The sequence below is a fragment of the Phocoena sinus genome, chromosome 19, assembly GCF_008692025.1.
Source record: "Phocoena sinus isolate mPhoSin1 chromosome 19, mPhoSin1.pri, whole genome shotgun sequence".
Lineage (NCBI taxonomy): Eukaryota > Metazoa > Chordata > Mammalia > Artiodactyla > Phocoenidae > Phocoena > Phocoena sinus.
In genome coordinates, this window is record NC_045781.1 from 7,200,382 (window position 1) to 7,223,120 (window position 22,739).

At 51.1% G+C, this 22,739-nt stretch overlaps 1 protein-coding gene across 2 annotated transcripts; it reads right to left on the reverse strand.

Annotated features, from left to right (window-relative positions):
* Positions 1–1,591: 1,591 nt before the first annotated feature.
* Positions 1,592–22,695, reverse strand: NUCB1 (nucleobindin 1). Of its 2 annotated transcripts, XM_032613998.1 has the most exons (13): positions 22,474–22,695; positions 22,066–22,202; positions 19,109–19,216; positions 16,236–16,368; positions 11,902–12,005; positions 9,278–9,463; positions 8,919–9,009; positions 4,154–4,212; positions 3,783–3,875; positions 3,600–3,692; positions 3,089–3,259; positions 2,549–2,645; positions 1,592–2,435 (listed from the first exon to the last, which is right to left on the reverse strand). In XM_032613998.1, the coding sequence occupies exons 2-13, from the start codon at positions 22,189–22,191 to the stop codon at positions 2,323–2,325; spliced, it is 1,374 nt and encodes a 457-aa protein (XP_032469889.1). In that variant the 5' UTR covers positions 22,192–22,202; positions 22,474–22,695; the 3' UTR covers positions 1,592–2,322. The 2 variants fall into 2 exon arrangements, with proteins under 2 accessions (XP_032469889.1, XP_032469890.1); XM_032613999.1 differs by having other exon boundaries at positions 22,066–22,494.
* Between the last annotated feature and the right edge of the window lie 44 nt (positions 22,696–22,739).

The window sequence follows — 22,739 nt, forward strand, 5'->3', positions numbered from 1 at the left end:
GGCCTGGAGCTTCTGGAGGCCTGACCTCAAAGTGAAGGGCCAATCAGCTAACATCTATAGAGAACCTGCTGTGTGCTAGGGCCTGTTGTATACCATCCCATTTACTCCTCACCGGAGGGTGGATAGTGTGGTATCTCCCCTTTACTGATGAGGAGACAAAGGCAGAGAGAGGCTAAGGGAGGGTGCAGTTAGGGACACCTCCTACCCATATACTGTTCCCTGCCCAAGGTCACACAGGCTGAGGCAGGCAAACTGTGGATTTGCTCACACACGTCTGCTCCAGGAGCTTGTGGGAAATGTGATCCTGACCGCCCGCCCCCGCACATCCTTCCTCCCGATTTATGCTCTAGTGACCCCTTGGATGGTGGGCTCCCTCCAGCTCCCATCAAACCACCACTGCCAAGATCTCTGTGGCGCAGTGGTTGAGAGTCCGCCTGCCAATGCAGGGGGACACGGGTTCGTGCCCCGGTCCGGGAAGATCCCACATGCCGTGGAGCGGCTGGGCCCGTGAGCCATGGCCGCTGAGCCTGCACATCTGGAGCCTGTGCTCCGCAACGGGAGAGGCCACAACAGTGAGAGGCCCGCGTACCGCAAAAAAAAAAAAAAAAAAAATGTAAAAAGCATCCTGGGTGACTAGAATGGGTTTCCTTCGATATGGGAGTCAAGGACAGGCTCCCAGAGACATAAGTTGTATAGACATGTCCATTCAATAGCAATAACACCTATTACTTGCTAACCTCAAATTTCAGCCCAGAAGCTATGCCACTCATGTGTATTATTATTTTCAGATCCTTCAAAGGATGCTAGAAAGCTGCTACCATTTTATGCCCATTTTCCAGATTGGGTCACTAAGGCCCAGCTCCCAGTTTTCCAAGAGAAGCAGAGAGGCTGTGGCTGTTTGCAAAGGTCATTTTTGTTGAAGTTCAGCAGGGGAGAAGGGCGGGCGTGGCACATGTACCTTCCCAGGAAACTTCCTTGGACATTCCAGGGTCTGGGAATATGTATTGTTAATGAGCATCCCAGATAATTTTTTATCACTGGGGCCTCCTTCACATTTCTTCCTCTCTTTGGACACTAAACTAGACCTGTCTCATGCCCAGTGACATGTTGGTAAACAGGCTCTGGGGGGGGTGGGAAGAGGCTCTGATTTGTAGCCTCTGCCAATTTCCTTTGTCAGCTGTTAGTGCGGACAGGTGTGACATCCAGAGCAGCTGCAGCCACTTTGGGACAAGAGGAGTACAGCCCCCCCCCCCCACCACCTCCCACAGCAGGGCTAGGAGATGGGAGAACCTGGTTCCCTGAAGGCTTTGGAGTCACCCTATCTTGGGACTTCTTGTTTTGGGCAATAATACATTTTTCTTTATTGTTTAAGCCTAGGTTTGGGTTTTCTGTCCTTGTGGCTGAAGGGATCCTACTGAAGGTGCGTGTGTGCGTAGGCAGCGGACCCATCAGGAGAGGACAAAGATGCCAGGACAGAGCCTCTCAGAAATGATGCTTGAATTGATTCTTAAAGAACGAGGAGGACTTTGGCAGGTGAAGCATGGCTGAAGTTTCAGAAGGAAAAGGATTTACAAAGAAACAGACGCATGGATTTGTTCCAGGAAGTGTATTTGGTTGGAACCAGAGTACAGAGCAGGGCAGGGAGCCATGTGAGATAAGGCCAGAAAGGCTGAGGGGCTGGAACCTGATCCTGGGGTGGAGTCAGCTCTGTGACCCTTCTGGGGTTGTGTGGGGAAGGGGCTAGGGGCCAAGACGTCAGGGCTCCTGGTATGAGAGGTGATCAGCTATGCTGAGGACTCTTCTGGCCCTCACACCCAGCCGTGGGGGAGACACTGTTTTTGAGGCATCACTGGTCCCACAAAAGGTAGAGAAAGGTCTTAAGGGACCACCCAAGCCCCATAAACCAACTGAAGCTGGGCCCAGAGCAGCAGGCAGGATTCCAGTAGCTGTGGGGATGCAGGATTCCAGAGTGGCCACAACCTGGGCATTGAGGCCAAAGCAACTAGAAAGGCAGGCATGGAGCAGACCATTTTGGGAGGGAGGGGGCTTCCCTAAGGTAGGCTGAGCCAGTGAGCACTTGACTGGACAAGCGAAGGCAGGTCCCTCGGAGGGGGACAGAAAGAAGGGACCACAGACTGGAAGGCTGTGGAAGCTGAGGCAGCAGATACATGGCTTGGGCAGCAATATGGAAAGTGCCATCCTGTCCCCGCATCCCACCCCACCTAGCAGGCCACAGGTGTTGCCAGGCCCCCAAAGAAGGTTGATTGTGACACCTCATCCCCCTCCCATCAGCTTCAGTAGGAACCCGGGGTCCCAGAAGGATCACAGGTGCTGTGACTCCAGCTGGGGCAGCTTGGGGGTCTGTTCTGGAACTTTCTTTTCTGAAGGATCCACATCCTTCTGGTCACCAGCTGGAGCTGGGACAGGTGCATCATCTGGAAATGGAGGAAGAAAACGGTAGCACTAGATGTACCAGCCCCTCCTCCCTCAGACCCAGGAGTCTGGGCCCCCAGCTCCTTCCCTGCCCCCTGGGCCCAGGGGCCAGCACCTGTGTCTGGGTGGAACTTGAGCTGTCCCTCAGGGCCGGGTGCTGGGTTGTTGTGGACTTGCTGCTGCTGTTTCCTCTGTTCCATTTGCAGAACGGCCTGCAGGGGGTGGGGGAGATCACAGAGGCAAGAGGGTATGATGTTGAGTCTCCATGGCAACCTGCTAAGTGGTCATGGACCAGTCCCTTCTCCATGGGCCTCAATTTTTCTCCCTCATTGAGAGTTGGGCTTAATACTAGTTAAAGATCCAGTTCTCCCTCCCTGGTCATGGCTTGGGTCACACCTTGGGACAGGGAAGCCTCCTCCTCCCTCCTCGGCCTTTCCCCTCTCTCCTGCTTACAACCTCACTGCCCTTATCCAACATGGCAGCCACAGAGCAGCCAGGGATGGGGACAACGTCTGCCCTTACTCAAGATGGCAGCTGCTACCCAAAGATCTACCAGTGATTAACACGGTGGCTGTAAGCCTTCCGCACTTCTGGACACACTAGGACAAGGGCCGCCAGGGGCTCAGAGGATGGACCCCCTTCCCTGGCCAGTCACCTGCTGCAGCTCTCTCTTCTGGGCCTCCAGGCGGCCCTGGGAGCGACCCAGAGCCTCAGTTTCCTGGCTGAGGCGCTGGGCCTTGGCATTGAGCTCTGCCTCCCGGGCAGCCAGCTCCTCCTCAAAGCGCCTCAGCTCGTCCTCCGTGTAGGCAGGGTGCATCTCCACTGTCTGCCGGGGTGAGGACAGGGGCCATCAGCAGGGGGGCTCTAGCCCTGGCCCCGCTAATGGAGGAGGTTCAGGGAAGGCTGGGAGGCCTCGGCCATGCGTGTGGATGGAGAGACCTGAGTGGGAGGTGGGAAGGGAGATAAAGACCCAGAGTGGAGCAGTGGGAGAACAGGGACCCAGAGAGGGGGAGACAATGACCCAGGAGGTTGGGGGGACAGAGAACTGGGGGGCTTGGAGGTCAGAGACCCAGAGAGAAAGAGAAGTGGCCAGAGACCCCGAAAGAAGGGTTAGGTCTGGGAGAGAGAGACACAGTCAGGATCCAGAGTATCTTCCGTGTCCTCACCTCCCAGCCCTCCCCAGTGTCCCCGAACTCCTTCCTCTGCGTGGATACAAGGAACTCCTCCAGGGTCACGAGGCGGTCCTGGTTGGTGTCCACCTGGGGAGCCAGGTAAGGGTAAGCAACAGAGCTGTACCTCCCTCCACCCCTACCCCCGCCCTCACCCATGGCCCGGGGCCCTCCTCTCACATTCTTCATCACGTGCTCCCGCATGCGCAGCCGCTCCTCCTCCATCTCCCGCATGTCATCTTCTTCATTCTTGGGGTCATACACCTTCTCCAGCTGCAGGGTCAAGCAAAAAGCAGGATGTACTGAGAGGTCCAGGGCAAGCTCCTTCCCAGGCTACCCAACCTCTTAACACACACAGACAACTTCAACTCCCATCAGTCCTTGGGACACCCTGCCACTCCTGGCAGCCTCTTTTTGCCTCAGGGGCTGCTGGGAGTTGTAGTTTTCCCCCGAACGCACATCCAGGGGGACCTGAGGGGACTACTAGGATCCCGAGGGGACACGTTGCTGACCTGGGCATCCTCTGCGCCCATGGCTTCCAAGATACTCACCTCCTTGGTGAAGAGGGCCTCCAGCTCCTGCTCATCCAGGACACCATCACTGTTGATATCTGAGGAAGAGACAACAGGGTGTCTTGGGGGACTGAAGACGGAGTGGGTCAAGTTCCTAAGTGACCTGTTGGAGAAGGAATTCTGGGCTGATGCGAGGTCTGTTCTCAGCGGATAGGTAACAACGGGTCTCCGACAGTAGGATGGTGGCCTTCAGGCTTCAGTGCCCCATTGGCCCGTTGCTAAGACAGCCCTTTCCCTACCAGGGTCCTGAGACTCCACTGGGACCATTCTTGGGCCCATTGCCATGCAGAATGACTTGATCTCTAGCTCCCAGTGACCTGGGCACAGGATCAGCCCTTTGCCCAGGATACAGGGGTGTCAGGGACGTCTCCCAGAGAACCAGCCCAGGGCTGACTCTGATCACCAAAGAACCCTCTCCCTGCCAATCGGAATCCTCCGCCACATGCACCTTGCTCACTGCCTTCGCCTCCTCTGCTCACTCTGATCAGCACCCACACTGGTCCCAGCGAGGCGGCCAGGAACCCTGACCTTGCAAATCCAATGGTTAAGCTTTAGCCTGCACCTTACTTGACTTTCTGCCTTTGGCTCTCAGAACATCACCCTCTCCTCTCCAGCTGCCCTTATTTTCCTTCACTGGCCCTGTCCTCTTCCTGACCTCTACGGGTGGTGTAGGGGACAGCAGACAATGACTTCTTCCCTATCAAATATTCAGATGTGTCCAATATGGTTGCCACTAACCACATGGGCTGTTTAAATAAAATTAAAATTTCAGTTTATCAGTCCTACTTGCTACATGGCAAGCACTCAGTAGCCACATATGGCTGGTGGCCGCCATACTGGGCAGCAGAGAACATCATTACAGAAACAGTTCTACTGGCAAGACTTCCTTAGATGGGTTCCTCCAGTCCCTCATCTTTAATGCCATCCGCAAGCTGCCTCCACACCTGAATACCCAACTGCCTACTCTCCGTCTCCACATAAATGTCTAATAGACATCTCTAGCTTGACATGGACAGACCCAGTTCCCAACCTTCCCTGACAAACATGCTTGCCCTTCTCTCTCCATCCTTCCAGTTGCTCAGGCCAAATGCCTCGGAGTCACCCTTGACTCTCTTGTTCCATTACAATCCTCATCAAGTCCATCGTCAAGTCCTACCAGCTTGACCTTCAAGACAAATCCAGAATATGACCACTCTTCCCTACTTCCATGGTCCAGTCACCAGCATCTCAGGCATCCTAACTAGCGTCCTGGCTTTGGCCCTGGCCCCTACAGCCTGTCCTCAACACAGCATCTAGATGGATCCTGCCAACCCTTAAAGCAGATGGGGTCAGTTCCTCTGCTCAAAATCCTTTTGCTGTGTCTCACCCAAGACAGAATAAAATCCAAATTCCTTACCCTTAGGGTGGCTGTTACCTCCCTAGCAGTCTTTATCATTCTTCTTTTTTGTTTTTGGCTGCGTTTGTGGGATCTTAGTTCCCTGAGCACAGATTGAACCCGCGCCCTCGGCAGTGAAAGCGCAGAGTGCTAACCACTGGACCGCCAGGAAATTCCTTTTTTTTTACACTTAACAATGGTTAAATTGGTAATTTTTTTTAAAAAAAGTATTTATTTATTTTTGGCTGCGTTGGGTCTTCGTTGCTGTGCACGGGCTTTCTCTAGTTGTGGCGAGCAGGGGCTACTCTTTGTTGCGGTGCGTGGCTTCTCTTGTTGCGGAGCACGGGCTGTAGGCGCGCGGGCTTCAGTAGTTGTGGCTCACGGGCTCTAGAGCACAGGCTCAGTAGTTGTGGCGCACGGGCTTAGTTGCTCCGCGGCATGTGGGATCTTCCCGGACCAGGGCTCAAACCTGTGTCCCCTGCATTGGCAGGCAGACTCTTAACCACTGCGCCACTAGGGAAGCCCAGTAATTTTTATCTATGAGTTTTTTTTTTTTTGGAGTATAGTTGCTTTACACTATTGTGTTAGTTTCTACTGTACAGCAAAGCGAGCCAGCTATACGTATACATATATCCCCTCTTTTTTGGATTTTCTTCCCATTTAGGTCACCACAGAGCACTGAGTAGAGTTCCCTGTGCTGTACAGTAGGTTCTCACTAGTTACCTATTTTATACATAGTATCAATAGTGTATAGATGTCAATCCCAATCTCCCAATTCATCCCACGCCCCCCAGGAATTCCCTTTCTTATCATTCTTCTCTTCAAGCGTTCGGCTCCAGTGACCTTGGAAACCCACCAAGTTCATTCTCCCTGCGTGCGCTTGCTATGCCCCCCATCTAGACAAATATCTTCGAGGCTCACCCCCTCACTTCACTGAGGTCTTGGTTCAAACGTCATCTCTCTTGAGCGGTGCTGTCCAATCCAGCGGCCACTAGCCACATGGGGCAAATGAAATTTAAATGAGTAACAATCAAATACAAGGAAAGATTCATTTTCTTGACATTATGCTAAGTGAAATAAGCCAGTCATAAAAAAGACAAATACTCTACAATTCCACTTATATGAGGTAGCTAGAAGAGTCAAATTCACAGACAAAAGAGAACAGAAGTTACGAGGGGATGTGGGAGGGGTCGTGGGGAGCTCCTGATTAATACAGAGTTTCCGTTTTGTAAGGATGAAAAGACTCCTGCACAATAATGTATGCTTAACACTATTGATATGTACACTTAAAAATGGCTAAGATGGTAGATTTTATGTCAAGTGTATTTTACCACAATTACAAATTTTTAAAAATTTGATTGATCAGGGGCTTCCCTGGTGGTACAGCCATTAAGAATCTGCCTGCCAATGCAGGGGACATGGGTTCGAGCCCTGGTCTGGGAAGATCCCACATGCTGCGGAGCAACTAAGCCCGTGTGCCACAACTACTGAGCCCGCGTGCCACAACTACTGAAGCCCACACGTCTAGAGCCCGTGCTCCGCAACAAGAGAAGCCACCGCTGTGAGAAGCCCGCGCACCACAATGAAGAGTAGCCCCCGTTCACCACAACCAGAGAAAGCCCGCACGCAGCAACGAAGACCCAATGCAGCCCCAAATAAATAAATTTAATAAATTAAAAATTTTTGGTTGATTAAAATTCAATTTCTTAGTTGTAAAACCCACATTTCAAGTGCTTAATTAATAATAATAGCCACATGGGAACTAATAAGAACCTACTGTATAGCACAGGGAACTCTACTCAATACTCTATAATGACCTATACGGGAAAAAAATCTAAAAAAGATTGGATATATGTATATGCATAACTGATTCACTTTGCTGTATAGCAGAAACTAACACAACACTGTAAATCAACTATACTCCAATAAAAATTAATTAAAATGAAAGAACAAATGATGCTGGGTTAATAAATTGCCTCATTCGTTTAAAAAAAAAAAAACAGGGACTTCCCTGGTGGTCCACTGGTTAGGACTCCGCGCTTCCACTGCAGGGGGCACAGGTTCGATCCCTGGTCAGGGAACTAAGATCCCACATGCCATGCTGTACAGCCAAAAAAGAAAAAGAAAATAAAGCCAAATGGGGCTGGTGGCTGCTGTATTGGACAACACAGCTGCAGAACACTTCCATCAGCATAGGAAGTTCTATTGGACAGTGCTGGTCTAGCACAAATCTTTCCAGGCCAGGCTATCTAAAATCATCATTCTAGACCTTTAATCCCACTGTCCTCCTTTCCATGGTAATGTGACTACCTGATCATCTACTATAGAACCTACTTCACTGATTCTAAGATGCACTTTTTTTCTCCCCATATTTTATCATCCATAAAATTGGGAGACATCTTATCATCGATGATGTGTTAGTTTAATGGGCAGTTTATGTAAAATTCAAGTGTTCAAGTGTTCATCTTATGTTCCAATGGTCACTTAGATTCACTGAACTACAGAACTATCTGTTTGCCTGATCACTGGTTCTGTGATGCCAGGGGGACTTTCTTTTGTTCACAGCTGTACACACAGGGTCTCCGTGAAGCTTGGTCTTTAGAGGTCTCTTCGTAAACATTTGCTGAATGAATGAATCAGACCCTGCTAAGCTCTGGTGACAGGCTATAGAATTTGGTTCGGGTTCCTGGGCACACCTGAGGGGGCCTGGCAAAAAGTGGTATCAGGGGAATTCCCTGGTGATCCAGCGGTTAGGACTCCGCACTTTCACTGCCAAGGGCCCCGGTTCGGTCCCTGGTCGGGGAGCTAAGCTCCCGCAAGCCGCACGGTGCAAAAAAAAAAAGTAGTGACATCAGGACGTAAGATCCAGATGCAGAGCAAAACGCCTGGCGTTTGGAGATTGGAATTAGAGGCTGGACATAGAGGTGATGTTTCCAGACAGGAAGAAAATGAAGGGGACCATGTCCCTGAATCACCATGGAGAAGGGGCTTCCCGGGTCCCTGGAGGCCTGGTTACTAGGGAGCAGCCCCTGCTTAGCGATAGAGTCCCCAGAAGCGACCGGGGCTTCTGGGCTCCCATGGGAGGGGGGCCCAGGCCTAGACAAGCCTGGTTTGCTCAGTTACGGACACCAGTCAGTCCTTAGAACTCAGAGGCCTGGTGTATCCCGGAAAAAAGGACGAGCTCTTCCATGGAAGACCCTATTCCCAACAACAGGGAGGGACAGGGCCTTCTAGACCACCAGGGGAGAGGGACTCAGACCTCTTTGGCCTCCCTAAGCCCCGTGAGTTAGGGAGACCCCTTCTTAGCATTCAGGCCCCAGAAAGGTCAGAGCCTCAGCGTTAGCCTGGGTCTTGGGACTCCCTCCTTACCATGCAGTATGAAGAAGGTCTTGGGGTTAAACCTGTTGGGGTCCAATCCATCCAGTTCCTCCCACACCTCCTTCAACTGGGCTTGGCTGCCCTGTGGAAGGGAGAGCCGGGGGCTCATGAGCAAGAGGTCTGGGTCCCATAGGATAAAGCTAGAGAACCCTTTACCCCCATCCCTCAAATGTCATTCCCCTCAAGCAATAAAACTACAACTCCCAGCAGCCCCTGGAGGTAGCTGGGTACATTAAAAGGGGCCTTTTGCCTCAAGGTCTGCTGGGAGCTGTAATTTTTCAGCTACTTTCTTGTGTTGCTCGGAAAGTTGGACATGGTTGTGGGGGGTAGGCATGAATGGGGGTCCTTACAGGCACATTGACTTTGGGGTGTTCTCGGTGCCGGCGCTGTTGCTCTTCCAGCTTCCTCTCTGCCTCCTTTCGCTGCTCCTCTCCCAGGGACTCCAGATAACGGCGTCTTTCGTGTTCCTTGAGCATCTCGTAGCGCTTGAACTCTTCATGATGGGCTGCGTCATACTGGGCAAGGTCCCGGGTGGCCTGGGGAAAGGCAGACGGTCACTCTCACCTCACTTCTATGCCCAGCCCCTAATTCCAAACTCCGAATGCCAGGCCTTTGGCTCTGAACCTGGCCCAACTTCCACGTGTGCTGGGTCTTATGTCCCGACGTCACTTTTGTCCCATAATACATAGCCTCCTCTCTTCGGTCAAAAGACGAGGATGGTTACACAATAGCAACTTTAACTCACTTCTTTCAAGTCCTCCACAATCTCAAGATCTTGGAGGAATAAATAATAAGGAACAGCACATGAGGTGACTTAATATGGAAAGCAGTACAGCTAGGGGGTAAACAACATGAGGTCTCTAATTATTCTGCCCAGGGTTCAAATCTAGGCTCTGCCATGTGAACAAATCCTGCTAGCTGTGTGACCTTGGGCAAGTTACTCATTCTCTCTGTGCCTCAGTTTCTGCCTCTGGAAAATGGTGATAACAATACTATACTGGGTTGTATAGGGTCCCCCCAGAATTCATGTGCACCCAGAACCTCAGAATGTGACTTTACTTGGAAACAGGATCTTTGCAGATGTAATTAGTTAAGATGAGGTCCTGCTGGATTAGGGTGGCCCCTAATTCTAATGACTAGTGTCTTTACAAGAAGGCTACAGAGAAGACACAGAGAGACACAGGGAGAATGCCACGTGATGGTGGAGGCAGAGACTGGAGTGATGTGTCTACAAGCCAAGGAATGCTGGCAACCCCCAGAAGCTGGAAGAGGCAAGAAGCAGATGCCTCTAAGGAAACCTTGGTTTTGGTCCAGTGATACCGATTTTCAACTACTGGCCTCCAGAACTGTAAGAGGATAGCTTTCTGTTGTCTTAAGTCACTGAGTCTGTGGTAATTTGTTATATGGCAGCAATAGAAAACCAATACAGCTGTTGTGTGGGGAACAGACGGAGGTTCTCAACCTGGGGTGACTGCGGTCCCCAGGGGACAGCAGTCAATGTTTGAAGATATTGTTGGTTGTCACAACTAGGGGAGGTCTACTGGAATCTAGTGGGTAGAGGCCAGGGATGCTGCTAAACATCACACAATGCACAAATAACCCCCAGAGCAAAGAATTATCCAGCCCCAAGTGTCAAGAGTGCCGAGTTGAGAAACCCTGCTGTTGAGTGTGGAAGGCAGAAGCAAGGAGCCCATCTCTGGGGTTGAGACCAGGAGAATGACAGAGCGGCTGCAGGAAAGCGGACAGTTTCTGGAATGTTCTGGAAATAAGCGGCAGAACCATCTCTCGGGGACGAAGGTCAGGCATGGACTCGATCAAATGGCTGCTATGATCTTCATGGCCACTAGATGGAGCTCCAGTTAGCCAGAAAAGCAGGCTGAGGCTCAAGTAGAGAGAGGTAGGTTCTGTCCTGGGGGTGCTGGGGAGCTACAGAAGGGATGTGAGCAGGGAAGAGGCAGGGGCAGACCTGAGCATCCCGTGCCACTCCCCAGCCACGAGCTTGGCCTTCCCCACGAGGCAGGGTTGTAGGTCCTACTTCTCACATGAAGACCACGTTTGTTCCTGTGCTGCTCTAACAAATTATTATTTGTGGCTTAGCACACACTCATCATCTTAACAGCATGGAGGCCAGGGTCTGACATCAGTTTCACTGGGCTGCAATTACAGTGTTGGCAGAGACGTGCTCCTTCCGGAGACTCTAGGAGAGAACGCCCTTCTTTGCCTTTTCCAGTTTCTAGAGCTGCATACGTGCCTGTGGCCCCTTCAACCATCTTCAAAGTCAGCAGCACAGCCACCTTGCTTTGGTCGTCACACTGTCGCCCTCTACTGTAGTCAGATCTCCCTCAGCTTCCCTCTTTTTAAATTTTATGTTATGTTACGTTATTTATTAATTTCTTTGGCCGTACCACATGGCTTACGGGATCTCAGTTCCCCAACCAGGGATTGAACCTGGGCCTTGGCAGTGAAAGCCCAGAATCCTAACCACTAGGCCACCAGGGAACTCCCTGCATCCCTCTTACAAGGACCCTTGTGATGACACTTAGGGCCCACCTGGATAACCCAGGCTCATCACCCCCATCGCAAGCTCCTCAGCTTAATCACAACTGCGAAGTCTGTTTTGCCACATCAGGTCACAGAGCCAGAGGTTCCGCAGACAGCATGTGACGTCTTTTGAGGGGCCATTATTCTGCCTACAGCAAGGACACAGAGAGAATTCCTGCCCCCAGTCATAGGAGAGGGATTTGAATCCAGATGTGAGTGGAGCCAACCCCCCGACCCCGACACACACGCACACAACTCCGCTTTCCTGTAGAGAATCTGGGGAAGGTTTTTAGGCACGACCAGCCCTTCTGCAGCCACTAGCCTCAGAGAACACCAGGCAGGGGTGAGTGGGCTCACATCCCAGCCTCTGCTCCCTTCTCCCCCTCTACAAAGCTTCCCTCAGTCCTCTGCCCCCAGGTCCCCCTCCACCTACTGTCTGGATCAGCAGCTCCAGGTCCCGGGCCTCGAATGTGTGCTGATTCTGAGGGTCCAGGTGTTCAAACTGCTTCAGGAGGCTCAGGTGATCCAACTGTACATCTGGATGAGAGGGAAGACGGGGTGGTGGTGGGGTGAACAACTCATGGAACGTTCTTTCTTTCAAAATCCCTATCCTGCGGGAATTCCCTGGAAGTCCAGTGGTTAGGACTCAGCGCTTCCACTGCCGGGGGCCCTGTTCGATCCCTGGTTGGGAAACTAAGATCCCACAAGCCACATAGCACAGCAAAAAAACAAACAAAAATCAAACAAACAAAAACTATCCTGGGCTGGATGTGCTCTAAAGGAGATCACAGAGGGCACAGGAGAAGCCCACAGAGGATGGCTTGAATGAGCCTGGAGCAATCAGGGAGGGCTTCCTGGACGAGGTGATGCCACAACTGAGTCTGATGCTGAAAATAATAATAACCATGATGATAACCAACATGTATCAAACATGTACTATGTGCCAGGCCCTGCTCTAAATATATTAAATATATTAATGCATTTACTTTTCACAAAAATCTCACATAGGTTCTGTGATTATCCCATTTTATGGATGTGAAAACTGAGGCCCAGAGAGGGGAAGTGACATCTAGGTCACCATCTAGGAAGAGGCAGAGTGAGGATTAGTTGGGTTCCAGAGCACATGACACTTAATTCTGTTATGGGTTGAACTGCGTGCCCCCAAATTCACAGGGAGGATGATAGCCCCCAGTATCTCAGAATATGACCTTATTTGAAAAGCGGGGTTTTACAGAGGTGATCAAGTTAAAATGAGGTCATGAGGATGAACCCTAATCCCATATGACAGGAGTCCTTATAAAAAGAGAAAATTTGGACACAGAGACACACACAGAGGGAAGACAATGTGAGTAGACATGGCGGGGGCGGGGGGGGGGGGCGGGGAGTGGCCATCTCCAAATCAAAGAGAAAGACCCAGAACAGATTCTCCCGCACAGCCCTCGGAAGGAACCACCAGCTGCTCACACCCTGATTTTTGACTTCTGGCTTCCAGAACTGTGAGACAATCAATGCCTATTGTTTAAGCCACCCGGTCTGTAGTACTTTGTTACAGAAGTCCTAGCAAAGTAATGCAGCCTCCTTGTATGAGAGTTTCCCGGCAGAGAGGGAGAGACCAGGACACACTTGGCACCCACTCATCCACTGGACACACATCTTGAGAGGCCTCCTGGGGGCCCCCATGTGAATCAGACCAGGGCCTGCACCTCCAGTGGCTCCTGGGCTGGTGGGGGTGAAAGGCACACACACAGGCAGCTGGAATCCAGGTGACTCAGGCTGTAGTGGCGGCAGCTCTGGGCCTGGGTGAGCCCAGAGGAGGGACAGACCCAGGAGACAGGCACAGATCAAGTCTCATAATTCATTATTCATGCCACAGATACGTGTTGAGCCATACTCTGGGCCCGACCCTGTGCCTAGCACTGTGGACACAGCAGGAAACAGATGGTGACGGCATCTGTCCCCTGGAGCACCCGGTCAAGATGGAGAACAGGTGAGTAAGGGACAAACACACGACCACAAAGGACTCAAACAAATGGAGGACTCTTCACGCAGGACGGTCAGGGCAGGACGAGGGAGGTGTCCTGGGCGATCTGGGCTGAGACCAAAGCTCCACTGGCCATGCCAAGAGCCCCGAGAAAGAATGTCACAGGCAAAAGTCCCAAGGTGAGAAAGATGTGTTACCCTCCGTACTAAAAATGCTGATGCCAGAGGGTCGGGTGAGAGGGCACACATGTGAAGGGAGGGGCTAGGAGGGGCGTGGCAGGACTCAGCTTGGCCTCCAACTAGCAAGGAGTGTGGACTTGATCCTGAGGGCACTGGGGAGCCATGGCTGGTTCTGAGCACAGGAGGGACAGGATTTGAACTGGGTGCTGTGATAGGCTGAATAAAAGGCCTCCCCACCAAGATGTCCACATCTGAATCCCTGGAACCTATGAATATGTGATCTCATGGGGCAAAAGGGACTTTGCAGATGTGATCAAATTAAGGATATTGAGATGGGGAGATGATCCTGGATTAACTGGAGAAGGGGGCTAAATGTAATCCTTGTAAGAGGGAAAGCAGCAGGAGATCTGACTACAGAAGAATGCCATGTGATGACTGGAGAAAAACGCTACGCTGCTGGATTTGAAGAGGTTCCCAGCCTAGGAATGAAGCTTTGGAAGCTGGAAAAGGCAAGGAAACAGATTCCCCCCCAGCACCTCCAGAACTAACAGAGCCCTGCTGACACCTTGATTTTGGCCCAGTGAAACTGATTTTGGATTTCTGATCTCCAAAAGGTAAAGAGAATAAATGTGTGTTGTTTTAAGCCACTAAGTTGTTGCTGATTTGTTACAGTGGCCACAGGAAATGAATCCAGATATTAACAGGATTCTGTTAAGAACGGCTGTTCTACGGGAAATAGTGGGAAAAGCAAGGGCGGCGGCAGGGTGCCCAGGGAGGAGGAGACTGCGCTGATCCAAGTGGGACCCAGTAACAGCAATGGACGTGGAGAGAAGTAATCAGATTCTGGAGATTCCTGAGTTGTTGAAGGGACAAAAGTTGAAGTTCGTAGCTTAGCGTATGGGATGTAATAAGCAACCAACTGATGGGAGGGATTTTTTCTCATTCATGACCAGGGAACATCCAGTTTACCAGAGATCAAGTCAGACTCCGAAACTGTAGTAATTAAAACAGCAAGACAGAGAAGGCATGGATGGTTATGCAGAAGGAGGCCGGAGACCATGCCCGTCTGGTCACCTTAGAGCCCCAGCACCCTGCTCAGTGCCTGGCACAGAGTAGAACTCAAGACATATTTGATCAATGGATAAGAGGCATCAGATAGGAATGAAAACAAAGCTCAGCTCTCTTACTGACCCTTAACACCATCTACCAACGTTCAGGGTGCCCATCTGTAACACAGGAGCCTCAAGGGGGTCAGGAGATGAAAGAAGAAGCTGGAGGTAAATCTCAGTAAAATGGGATTGTTCTTACACTTAGTGACAAGCCAAAAGGTGCCCCAGGAGTACCAGAATATCCCACAAAGCTACAATGAGTAAAACAGCATGGTTCGTTGTAGCCAATGGATGCAAACAACACATATCCATCAATGGATGAATGGACAAACTAAATATGGTAGATCCAGACAAGGGAATATTACTTGGCCCTAAAAAGGAATAAAGCAGTGATGCATGCTACAGTGTGGATGAACCTTGAAAATATTACACTAGAAGAAGCCAGACACAAAAGATCACTTATCGTATGATTCCATCTATACAAAATGTCCATAACAGGCAAATTTATACAGACAGAAAGTAGGTTGCCAGGGGTGCAGGGGGGAATAGAGGGGTGATAGATACATGGTCTAGTGATTCTTTTTGGAGTGATAAAGGTGTTCTAAAATTGATGATGGTTGCACATACCTGTGACTATACTAATCACTGAACTGTATACTTCAAATGGGTAAATTGTTTGGTATACGAATCATATCTCAATAAAGTCATTTAAAAGAAATAGCATGGTCCAGACACATGCTCCAAGAAACTGTATCTAGGAATGTTAGAAATAAGGCGGGATCTTGGAAATTTAAATCCACTCAAATCTCCCTCTTCCAGGTACATTTTTCTTTCTTTTCTTTCTTTGTTTTTCTTTTTTAGCCATACAATTAGACTATAAAATATAGCCTCACATATAAATACCAGGAAATTAGAATCATTCTAGTGGGGGAGAGAAAGAATAAGTAAGCAATGAAAAGTACAGTGTAACCTGTTGAACTTCCTGACTTTGATCACTGTACTATAGTATTGTAGGAGAACATTGTTGTTCTAAGAAAAATCACACTGAAATATTTAGGCATAAAGGAATACGGTGTCTGCAAGGAACTCACAAATGTGAACTACAGATAAATGGAGCAAATGTTAACAATTACAGAATCTGGGCTAAGGGTATTTGAGAGCTTTCGGTAATATTCTTGCAACTTTTCTGTAAGTCTGAAGTGACATCAAAATTTTAAATGACCCTGATTTGTTAAAATAAAAATTAAAAACACATCAAAAACCACCCAAGCAACTAAAATTACTAACATCTCCCGAGTAATGTTGATAGTAGCTTGTGCTAGGAAGAAAACTCGATCAATCTTCCATGCAGATTTTACAGGGGTGGAGAGAATGACGCCCCAGTTGGCTCCACCTGCCAAAATCACCTGGAGGCCGGGGAGGGAGGCTGCCCCATGACCCCCAACATCGCCAGCTCCACCCACCCCCCCGGCCCTGCCCACCCCACTGGCCTGCTTACTGGGCTCCTGCTGGGCGTCCATCTTGGCCTTGAGCAGCATCCGCAGCCTTGACACCTCCTGCCGCTTGAGTTCATCCAGTTTGGTGCGGACATGGTGGCTGACGAAGTCCAGCTCCCGGCTCAGCTTCCCGCTCTGCCCGGGAGAGAGGGGACACAAATCAGGCTGCCCTCTCTGGAGCCTTCTAAGAGCTTTCTGATGCCTCCTGGGGTTCCCCAGAGGCCCCGAGACAAGATTCCAGCCCCTCAGCCTGGCACTGGAGGCCCTTCTTATTTCCCGTCACTCATCAGATCACACTCATGGCTCACGTCTCTTTCCCACTTCTAGGCCTTTACACATGCTGGTCCCTCTGCCTGGGATCCTCCCTGTCACTGCTTTCCAAGCCTAACCACGTCCTTACAGTCCTTCAAAACTCAAAGCGTACCGTAGAGCACAGGGAACTCTATTCAATGTCCTGTGATGAACCACAATGGAAAAGAATATGAAAAAGAATACAGATATGTATAACTGAGTCATCTTGCTGTACAGAAGAAATTAACACAACATTGTGAACCAACTGTACCTCAATAAAGTTAAAACAAACAAGCAAAATAAACTCAAAGCAGACGGCACCTCCCTTGGAAGAATCCCCAACCCCCTTGACGCCATCACATATACACACACACTCACTCTCTCTCTCTCTCTCTCTCTCTCTCTCTCACACACACGTGCTGAGCAGGGTGCCTTCTCTGAGTTACCTCTATCATCACTTTGGATTATGTCTGTTTCTCAATTGTGCTGACCCCACCCCTCTCTTTCTCACAGTCCCCCACCCCCGTGGCTCCCCAATGCCCACAGGACCGAATCCCTGGGCCTAACACTGAAGATCCTGCATCTGCCCATGCCTACCCCTCCCTCCCTGCCGTCCCCGCTCCAGCCCCATCCCTCTGTCTTTATGTCAGTTATAAGGAGCCAGCAGCAGACAGCTGAAGGTACCAGAATGCTTCACTGGTACACACAGTTCTACTGTTGAGACCTCGCCCTTCCCCCCTCCCCCCCGTTTCAACTTTTATACCAGACACTCCCACTCAGAATTCAAACCTCACTCGGGAGAATCCATTCCCCAGAAGCTTTCTCTCACTGTCAGACAGACTGGGTCCCTCCTCCAGCCACCCCAGCACCCTGCACTGTCTCAGATGGCTTTCTCAGCCACTCGTTTGGGTCTCTCCAGCCTGCAGGGGGCGTGGCCTTTGCAGAGGCAGCAGGACAAAGGGACCGCAGTGCCAGTCATGTTAACCTCAACCAGTCAGGCACCTACGATGAGTCAAGTCCTGCACTGGACTCACTGAGTCCGTCCTCTAATCCTGCCCACGACCCCATTTTATAGATGAACAAACTGAGGCTCAGGAGGAGAAGCCCCTGGCCCAAGGTTCCTCAGACAGTGAGGACAGGAGGCCAGCTTCCAGCCTGGTGACACAGGTGGCGTCATGTCTCCCCAGAGTGAGAGTCCTGGGGCCTGGGTTCAAATCCCAGTCCTGGCACCACTGCACTGCGTGACCCCAGCACACTGTTTCCCTACTCTGGACCTCAAAAATGGGGCTGAGATTATCACCACCAGTAACAAGGACAAGTGACATTTACTGAAGGCTGATGACAGGCTGGACCAAAGCCTCAAAGTGGGGATTATCGCTGATTCACACAACCCCACCCCCATCTCCCCGCAACAGAAAGTGCTGCGTGAGCCTCCCCGTTTTCTGAGAAGGAAACCAAGGCACAGAGGGGTGTGACCACTTGCGCAGAAGAGCATGAGGTGGAGCTGGGATTGGAACCTGCCACTGTCCCACTCCAGAACCTGCCTGCCTACGGGGCCACTGTTTCTGATGTCATTTCCCACTTGTATGACCTTGGACAAGCTGGGTGGCCTATAGGGCCTCCGTTTCCTCAGCTGGGCAGTGGGATGGGCTGGGCTCAGCAGTCTCTAGTTATGCCCGTCCATTGTCCGGGGCCAGGTGGATGGGGATGGACAAGAGCCCAAGGAATGCTGGGAGGTTTTGGGGAGAGCGGGGCTGCCCTACCCCCATCAGTCCCAGGCCCTGGGGCCTCCTCTGGCCCAAGGTGTTTGGAGAACTCGGGGTGGATCCCCCAGGTGGGATGTTCCAACATGCACCTGAACGGGGAGGGGAATCTAGGTGGGGTGGGGTGGTGGCAGGCAGTGTTGTCTCCTCATGGCGTGTGCGTGTGTGTGTGTGTGTGTGTGTCAGCATCCTTTCCGAGGAACACTGCTTGGGGGATGGGGTGGGATGTGGGCTCCAGGCTCAGTCAGTCCAGGGATTGAGACCCAGGCCTCCAGGAAGGACAAACCCTGCTACTAGGGCCTCAGTGTCCACCTCTGTAAAATGAGGAGAATCACAGCCCCTCTAGAGATGTAACATGAGAGTTAGAGATGATGTGAGTGATGACAGCATCTCCCGTGTTTTGAATTCTTCCTGTGTAAAGAGCACTGTGGTGAGAACTCACAGAACCAGCCCTCAGATAGCGCTTACTGAGAATGGCCACCGTGCACATCCAGGCCTTTTACACGTTTTACCTCGGACAGGCCTATGATGCAGGTTCTATTATTACCCCATTTTACAGATGGGGAAACTGAGGCACAGTGAAGGGAGGCCACACAGCTGGTAGAGCTGATACTGGGAGGCAGGTACCATCCACATCCACACTTAACCACACATTCTGTCTTCCCCAGATCCCTTCCCAGCTATGTGACCCCGAGAAGTGAATTCTCCCGAGTCTCAGTTTTGTGATGGCTGGAAGGTTCCCCTTTAGGGAACCTGGTTCGTTCCGGAATTCTGCCCTCTGAGCATGCATGCCCTCCCAGTGTGCTCGCACCCAGCCGCACCTTGATGTCCTCAGCATTGGCGGCCTGCAGCTTTTCCCGGAAGTGCCCGTCCGTCTCCAGCACGTTGATGACTTCCTGGAGGTACCGGTGGTAGTACAGGCCTGTGTCCTAAGGCAACAAGAATGAACATAGTAGCCTCAGCCCTTGTCCCTCTCTGGTTCTTCCCTGCAGGTAGGACCCAGGCTCTGCTCCCCTGGGCACCTGCTGAGGGGCCCAGAGATCAGCCCCCAACCCTGAACGGGAGGCCTGCCGCATGGGATAAAGGCTCTAGAGCCAGCAGACCCTGGTTGCTCTGTCACCCCAGGCAAATTGCCTGATCCTCCGGGCCACAGCTCTTACTTCTTCCCAGGTCTGTCTGTAGTGGAGATGAAATTAAAATCACAAGGGTAAACACCCAGCTCAACACTGCCCATAGAGTGGACACACTGGTATTTGTTGGAAAGCAGTGAAACATACATTCATTCATCCAACAAGCATGCAGCGCGCCCCTACCATGTGCCAGGCACTGTTCTATGGGGCACAGCAAGTGAACAAGACAGACGAAAATCCCTGGGCTCCTGGTCCTAGCCCTGCCATGTGTAGCTGGCTGGTACTTTCCTCTTCCTGGGCCTCACTCTTCCATTTGTACAATAGGCAATAAATTTCTTACCTCTCAGAGCTGTGGTGAAAAGTAAGAGATAAAAAGCCTGGCACCAAAAAAAAAAAAAAAAAAAAAAAAAAAGCCTGGCACCACGGTAAGGCTTTAGAAGATACTCAGTCTACTATAGCTATTATTACATTTTTTTTTTTTTTTTTTTTTTTGCGGTACGCGGGCCTCTCACTGTTGTGGCCTCTCCCGTTGCGGAGCACAGGCTCCCGACGCGCAGGCTCAGCGGCCATGGCTCACGGGCCCAGCCGCTCCGCGGCACATGGGATCTTCCCGGACCGGGGCACGAACCCGTGTCCACTGCATCGGCAGGAGGACTCTCAACCACTGCACCACCAGGGAAGCCCGCTATCATTACATTTGCTGAGGAACACACCATGGGTGATAAATGGGAGCCGATCACCCAGCTATGGCACTGTGGATGTACTAATCTATTGCTGCTGTAACAAAGTATCACAAACTTAAGTGGCTTAGAGTAATGAAAATTTATTCTCTTAGAGTTCTGGAGGTCAGAAGTCCAAGATGGTTCAGCAGAGCTGAGCTTATGTTGGAGACTTTAGGGAACAATCTGCTTTCTTGCCTTTTCCAGCTTGTAGAGGCTGCCTACACTCCTGGGCTTGTGGCCTTGCATCACTCTGACCTCTGCTTACATCATCACATCGCTTCTGACCCTGACTTTCTTGTCTGGCTCTTATATGGAACCCTTGTGATTACATTGGGCTCACCTGGATAAGCCAGGATAATTTCTCCACCTAACTCAATCATACCTGCAAACACTCTTTTGCCATATATTCACAGGTTCTGGGGATTAGGGCATGGACATCTTTCGGGGCCATCATTCAGCCAAACACAGTGGGCTGGAATCCCAAATCTGCCAATTACTAGCTATGTGACCTTGTTCGGACTGCTAGGATGCCTAGTTAAATTTAAATTTCAGATAAAACAATGAATAACTTTCAGTATATTATACTAATGGTTATTCGTTGTTTATCTGAAACCCACTCAATTTTAACTGAGTGTCCTGTGTCTTTATTTGCTAAGTCTGGCAATCTTAGTCCTTGGGCAAGTTACTTAACGTCTCTGTGCCTCAGTTTCTGCACCTGTAAAGTAAGGCTAGTGAGTATCCACCTCATAGGGACTGTTGTGAGGATTAGAGCAGTTAATATCTTTAAATATTTAACTCGGCACTTAGTAAGAGCTGTCAACGTTATTATGATTGTTGTTATCGACATCTATAACACTCTAGTAGCCTCAGAATAAAGGAAGTCTCCACCATGGCCCACAAGGCCCCGTGGGATCTCCCCCTTTTCCTTCTCTGACCTAATCTCCCCCTCACTCACTCTGTTTCAGCCACACTGGCCTCCTGTAAGTCCTTCTACTCACTGTGCTCTCCTCCACCACGCAGCCTTTGCCCAGGCTTTTCCTTTTGCCTGGAATATTCTTCCCTGCACTTCAGATCTTAGCTCAAATGACCCTTCCTTCCTCCCTGACCATCACCCCTGGTGTCCATTCTCAGAGGGACCTGCTGATTGTCTTCCCAGCAAACTAAGCTGGTCTGTGAGGGCAGGGGGCTTGCTCTAGCACTGTGCCTGGCTCCTAGAAGATGCTCAAGAAATGTGTGGAATGAATGAAAGGCAAGGGGACTCAAGCTGCCCTTCTGTGTCTGCAAAGATTTCATGGAGCAAAGGCCTCACTTGCTGGGTGGGGACCTGTCATACAGGAGCATGGGATGATTTGTTCCAGAGACAGTGGTGTGTCCATTCCTAGTGGGAGCTGTAGGATTCGGGCCACAAATCAGGGCACTGGCGTTGAGGATCTTTTCAAGTTCCAAATTCCCTAAGACCAAAGGTTTCATAGTGTTCGATAAACACAAGTTGGAATAAATGAGCAGTTACCGTGCCCTATCATAATTTAAACAACTCCCATGAGCTCCATGATGTGAGGACACCCCAGTTAACTAACACCACCTGCTCAAGATGCTACTGGGAAATGTAGTTTTTTATTTGAGTCCTTCTCGAGGGGAAGGCGTCTTAAAAGCGCAGAGAGGTTTAGGTGGGGCGGGGGGGGGGTGATGCAGATTTTTCATCTAAAATCTGACCTGATTTTCCATATCTCAAAGTCAGGGGCTTAGAAATCTCTCTCTCTCACACACACACCCGCCCCCAAGTTTTTCACCACGTCAAAGCCCTGGGACGGCAAAGAATGGCAGGCAAACTCCAAGCCGCATCCGTAGCCAGCCAGGGGCCACGGGGGCACGGGAATTGTAGTACCACTGCAAACACCTGGCTGGCGAGCAGGGCACGCCACTCACGGGGCTTTCGGTCGCGGGATTCTCCTTCTTGGACGCCCCCCGCTCCAGGGGCACGGTCAGAATAGCGCGCAGCAGCAGCAGAAGTGACAGGAGAAGGAGGGCTGCACGGGGCCCAGCGGGAGGCATGGCGGCGTGGTCTGTGGGGGCGGAGAGGTGGAATAAGTCTGTCCCAAGCCGCCTTCTCCCCTGGACCCAGGAGTCCTGGCTTCCGGCACCCTCTTCGCTTAGACTAGGATTCCGGGATCTCGACCCCCTCTTTCCCCAGGCCCAAAGGTCCAGGGCCCCAGCCTCCTCTTTTCCCAGGATCTGGAGGTACTGGTGTTCTCAGAGACTCAGTTTTCCAGCCTTCTGGTGTCCCGCTTCCCTTCTCCCCAGGACCCAAGAGTCCAGGACCCTCCAGCCCCTTACCTCTCCTTCACCGCAGAAGGCGTTTTCCTGGGCTAGGACCTCCGGTGTGTTCTCTGCGGTTTCCCCCCTAGGCCACGCCCACTTTCCCCGCAGAGGATCCGCTCTCAGCAGCCTGATTGGTCCGCGATGGCTCCAGGTTTCGGGCCCCTGTCTAGTGGCCCCGCCCCTTGTCGAAGTCGCTGGCCTTTTCTCGAAAGCCGAGCCTCCTTTCTTGGAAGCCCTACCTTTTGACGCCACATACCCTGCTTTTTAGGCGAAAGAACGGA

Bases quoted from the DNA above. Each gene is read 5' to 3' on its own strand.
- NUCB1 (XM_032613998.1), bottom strand. From the start codon at position 22,191: ATGCCTCCCGCTGGGCCCCGTGCAGCCCTCCTTCTCCTGTCACTTCTG. The intron at 3,876-4,153 runs GTGAGTATCTTG...TTGACCCTGCAG, and splicing joins AGGCCCTCTTCACCAAGGAG to CTGGAGAAGGTGTATGACCC. The intron at 2,646-3,088 runs GTGACTGGCCAG...CACCCCCTGCAG, and splicing joins AGAAGAGAGAGCTGCAGCAG to GCCGTTCTGCAAATGGAACA.